The 5,000-nt window shown below is 39.5% G+C and overlaps 1 protein-coding gene across 1 annotated transcript; it reads left to right on the plus strand.

Annotated features, from left to right (window-relative positions):
- The first annotated feature begins 249 nt into the window (after positions 1-249).
- LOC138047417 (cuticle collagen 1-like) lies at positions 250-4,721 on the plus strand. The gene is made up of 3 exons (XM_068894263.1): positions 250-334; positions 577-651; positions 4,231-4,721. Exons 2-3 carry the CDS (start codon positions 582-584, stop codon positions 4,632-4,634), a joined length of 474 nt encoding a protein of 157 aa, XP_068750364.1. The 5' UTR covers positions 250-334; positions 577-581; the 3' UTR covers positions 4,635-4,721.
- Positions 4,722-5,000: the final 279 nt, after the last annotated feature.

Below are 5,000 nucleotides of genomic sequence, written 5' to 3' on the forward strand. Positions count from 1 at the left end.
AAGTACGTCACTGTCAGATTTAAGAAACTTCTTCTTTACAATCAAAGATGATAAATGAAAATCACATAACATTAATTATTTTTATTATAAGGACTTCAAGCGTGTGGAATTAAGTTGGACAATCATCCGAAACAAGGACCTTTTCTGTACTCAACTAACGAAGCGTACATATTACCTGACATCACCCGTTTTATTACATGACTCTGCTCCAATCAAATTGAAACACCGCATACAATAGCATGTAAAATTAATTACTTTCGTGTTGGTAAATGGTTAAGTCTCGCTGGATAAGGCCACATCCAACTCAGTTTTTTTGTTGGAGCAGCCAGCAGAGGTAAGTTGAAAGTCAAGTTTTGCTTTTTTGTGTATTTTACATTTATTTAAAACAAACTAGATTTGTAATAGCGAGTTTAGACAAAATAATAATTACAGTCAAAACAATAATCTTATTTTCACTAAGAAAGTGTAAACTATCAACCTTGCATTGATGAACACAAATCCGAAGGCACTAATAGTATTTATCTTTGTAGCCACATTTTTATGATATAATTTACAAAAAAAATTCTGTTTTAACAGGCAAGATGCATTTGAAATTAGCAATCTTAATAGTCGTGGTGTGTTTGTGCTACGCGCAAGCTAAGTCAACAAAAGGTAAGGTATTTTGATTACTTGGTCATCAAACAAACAATGAAGCAATTTTTTTTTAGCGAAACTGACACTATTTCCAGAATTCTTGGAAAGCACACAAAGTGTAGCATGCTCTCATAAGAAAGATTGCTAAATGTGGCACAGGAATGATTCACAGTACTTCTGGCAACTTAACTGAGAGAATCGGGCAAAATTAATTTACAGCCTGCTTTGTTAAGCTTGTAATTGAAGAAATAACCCAATTATCTATAGTAACGGTTATCACTAAACACCAATTCAAAGGAAAGTCAAATAAATGAACATGAAAGTAATTTGTAACGACGTCCTGCTTCTAGTCTTTTTGCTTTGTTTTTTTGAAAGATAATGAAGCGGTTTCTGATTTCTCGTCAATTTTTGTCGTAGCCACTTTTGTGTCGAGAAAGTTGCATCGTTCTTCGTGCCTCTTCCTCTTCCACTGAGTTCGTTTACAAGTGAAGTGTTTCGAAAAGCTTGTCTCCTGAACAGTGAAGCTCAACGGGTCGCTTAATAGTAAAACGTTTTCAAACTAATTTTTTCTTCTTCAAATAATACGTAGTCCGCTTAGTCTTGTTTAAATGATGTGATTTATTTAGCGAAACAACGACTTTAAAAGGGCTAATGTACACATGACGGAAAAATATTTTAACAGTAGGTGGTTTGCAAAGAATCGCCTTAGACACAGGTGACAATATTGTAATGTGCAATTGCTGGTGGACGAATTAACAAAGCCGGAAGCTAACTAGATCTATTGTTATCGACCACCGACTTGGCAACTGGGACGCAAGTTAGGTGTTTTAAACTCCAAAAATTAGTTTATAATTTGCTACCATAAAGTGAAAACATAACTACCATTTAAGCACGTCTCAATTTTAATTTTTTGAATCGTTTGATTACTTCCACCTGAAATGCTTCAGGTTTACCATTGCCTAAGTTTTAGCAAAACCATAGTTCCAAGGCATCTGAATTTACAGAAAGGGTAGAACATAGTGCATGAAGAGAGTATATTATGTTTAAGCCTCTAGCTACGAAATGAGGCCAGGTACACGCCGAGGACTAATGCCGCAATTTTCAACAATTTACCTTCTAAATACAGGTAATTAACACAGTCGTAGACTCGGTTTTAATGAATGACATTTGTCGTGTATTCAAGTACTTTTCATTAACAGCTTGCTTTATAGATGAGGGAGTAACCAGAACATTTTGTTATTATGGGCCAATTTTTAAAAAAAACGACGTCAATGTCAACTTTTGACTAAGTTAAGCTAACACATGGACCTCGTCCCTCATTTAACATATTAACGGAGCTCCGCGCGGCCGCGCGGAGCACCATAATTAGAGAGATTAAGCATCACGTTTACGGCAAACGGCAAACGTTGGACTAAAATTTGCGTTTTGCCAAAAGTAGAAGAAACTCGTTTGATATGAGCTCATTTCTTGGCTGTTAGCAGGAGGTATCAAGTGACTTTTTAAAAGAAAGAAACGAGTTCGAATAACATCATTTTCATGCTTTTATGACAAGCAGCAGCCCACCGTTTCGTGTTTGCCGTTTCACGTAAACGCGATGTTTAATCTCTCTATTAACAAAATATGGAAACCCGTCGATGCGAGAAATTTTGTTTTTATAGCTATGACGTCATCCACCTTCCGTACGTCCGTACGTCCGCCCCTCCATGTATGACAATGTGACCATTATCACGCTGGTTTACAGCATACATCATCCATGTTATGGTCAATTGACACCTGTCAAACCAAGGTATCCGCTGACCAGTATCTCGTGACCATATCGTGGGCTCAAGTTTAGCGCTCATTGAGGTCACCTGTTTCTTTTTAAGTTGACCGCTGACCAGGTACTGGTTTTCAAATGGATCACAGGCTCATCCCAGGTTAACTCCCCTCAATTTAAACGAGGCTTCATTTTTCACGCGCTTTCTGTAGTTCGACGCGGCTACACTGCCATACTACTTTAACCATAGCTCTTAACAGTCAACGCTTTTCGTGTTCAGGTGGAAAATGGTTTGGCAAATGTTTTCCTTCTGCATTTTTCGCTTCTTTCAATCCAGTGTAAGATATCATGAAAGCTGTGGTCCACACTGGTGGCTACGAAGTGTTTCAAATCAGGCATCAGAGGGATATAAACTTAAAGCCGAGTCTATTTTTAATGTATGTAGAGCTGCATTTTTCTCTAAATTGCAATTTTGGCATACCTTTAGAAGCTCTGATAAGGTTGCATGATGCCTGGAGGACATATGACTAGAACAGAAACTAAAGGAGAGAGAAAGAGAACGACAACGACAAAACAGAATACCAGTAATAGCTCATACTTGGTGGAAGAAGTTACTCCACAAATTCTTTCCTTGGGCACTAAACGTTTGTTATTTCAAAAAGTGGTTTAATCGGTTTTCCTTTGTTCAGGAATGTCGAAATCGAATTTTTATAGTCAACTGGAATTAAATAACAACTAGCTTGTGTTTTCAGAAGTTTGTTTAAGGCACCCAAAGCTAATTTGTTGGAGCGGATCTTGTTTGAAGTTTGTCCTTTCTTGGTTACATTGACGTATCTTGCCGCTATTTTTGTTCCAAGCCAAGCTGTCGTGTTTCAGTGAAATATATGTACATTAAAATTTGAATGATCTCGTTTTCAGAGAATAAAGTACATCAGTAAAACTCTATTTTGACCTTGAACTGACAAAGTTTCCTGACAGTTTCTAATGTTTGGACACTTGGACACTTGGATCAACCAATAATCGACGAACGATAATAGGTCATACGGTATATGAGCTGATAACAGAGATTGACTGAACCAATCAGAAAGCTAGGAACGCAATATCCTAGGTCGAGAATTTAATGAATGTATTTATGACATGCTTTCACTTTTTTTGAAACCTCCAACTTAATATTTAGTGGAGTATTCTTCCGGTTTCACGTAGTTGAAGTTAGCAATTTTCAGGCTTTGTTTTCGCTACTATTGAAGGTCAGCCACGGCACTGTTACTACTTTGCCAATGGTGTGGAGTGCAGAGGCGGATTCAGTTTTTTTTTTATAGAGAGGGGGTGCTCAGTTGGCAGATTGATATTGAACAAGAGGTGAAAAAAATAAAAAGGAGACAATTTACAATGGTTTTTGAGGAAAGGGGGAAAATGGAGAACCCGAAGAAAAACCTCTCGGAGTAGAGTAGAGAACCAAAAAACTCAACCCACTCATGACGACGAGAACTCTCACCACTATGTCAGCCCTGCATAAAACTGTACTTCTTTTTTCAACAATCTGCGACAAAATGTTGGCAGTATTACCTTTGTTCCCGGATAGGAGCCCAAAAAGGATGGGTGTGGCTAGCCACGCAATGTACCCCTTCCCCCTGAATATTCCCGTGGTCAATGGATGTTAAGGTGTTTAAACAAAGGAATGTTTAGATTCTGGTCAAACATTTTGAAATTGAGATCGTCACTAACATGGCTGGATGTGCAACTTGACAATTTTATAGCAATGAGCAATGATTATTTCTTAAGATTACTGTTTTTTGACTATAATGTCTTTAAAGCAAGAATTTCCACATTTATTTCATCAGGGTCCAAGAGGTGTTGTCCGTGTTGCCCTCCACCACCACCACCTCCACCACCAGTGCAACAAATATCCGGACCAATGGGACCAATCGGACCACCAGGATGCTCTGGACCACCAGGAGCCCCCGGCTGTCCCGGATGGAAAGGATGTGCTGGGCCCATGGGTCTTCCCGGACCCCCAGGCCCTGGTGGCGCTATAGGTTCACCCGGACCAATGGGACCTAAAGGTTGTCCCGGAAACCCCGGCCTTCCTGGATGCCCCGGACTGAAGGGTTGCCCTGGATGCGCAGGACCCGTTGGACCACCCGGACCTCCTGGACCCCAAGGACTTTCTGGAGCTCCTGCCCCTGCCCCATGCCCTCCTCCCCCTCCACCACCGTGCTGTCCACCTCCCGCATGCTGCAAATAAATTGCGTGCTCGATTGTTCATCAATTTATAGATTAATTGACTAATCTAAGCTGTGCTTTTAATAAATGTTACTTTTGAAACCATAAAGAAGTCTGTAGTTAATCCATTTTTCTTGATTGCATTAACAGAGGCATACAATACAGTCGAGAAGTTGTGACCAGCTAATAACACACCAGGATACATCCAACTGATTCACAATTGAGAGAACCGTTCATTGTTACGGTATCGAGAAAGCCGACAACACTGAAAGGCTGCCTTTCATGTATTCGAATCATGTCATGAAAGGTTACATTATTATTAATACTTGGGACTGGCAAATAATCCACTGAAGCATCTCAGTTGGCCGGAATCCTAAATCCTCGAATC

This window comes from Montipora capricornis, chromosome 1 (genome assembly GCF_036669925.1).
Source record: "Montipora capricornis isolate CH-2021 chromosome 1, ASM3666992v2, whole genome shotgun sequence".
NCBI lineage: Eukaryota > Metazoa > Cnidaria > Anthozoa > Scleractinia > Acroporidae > Montipora > Montipora capricornis.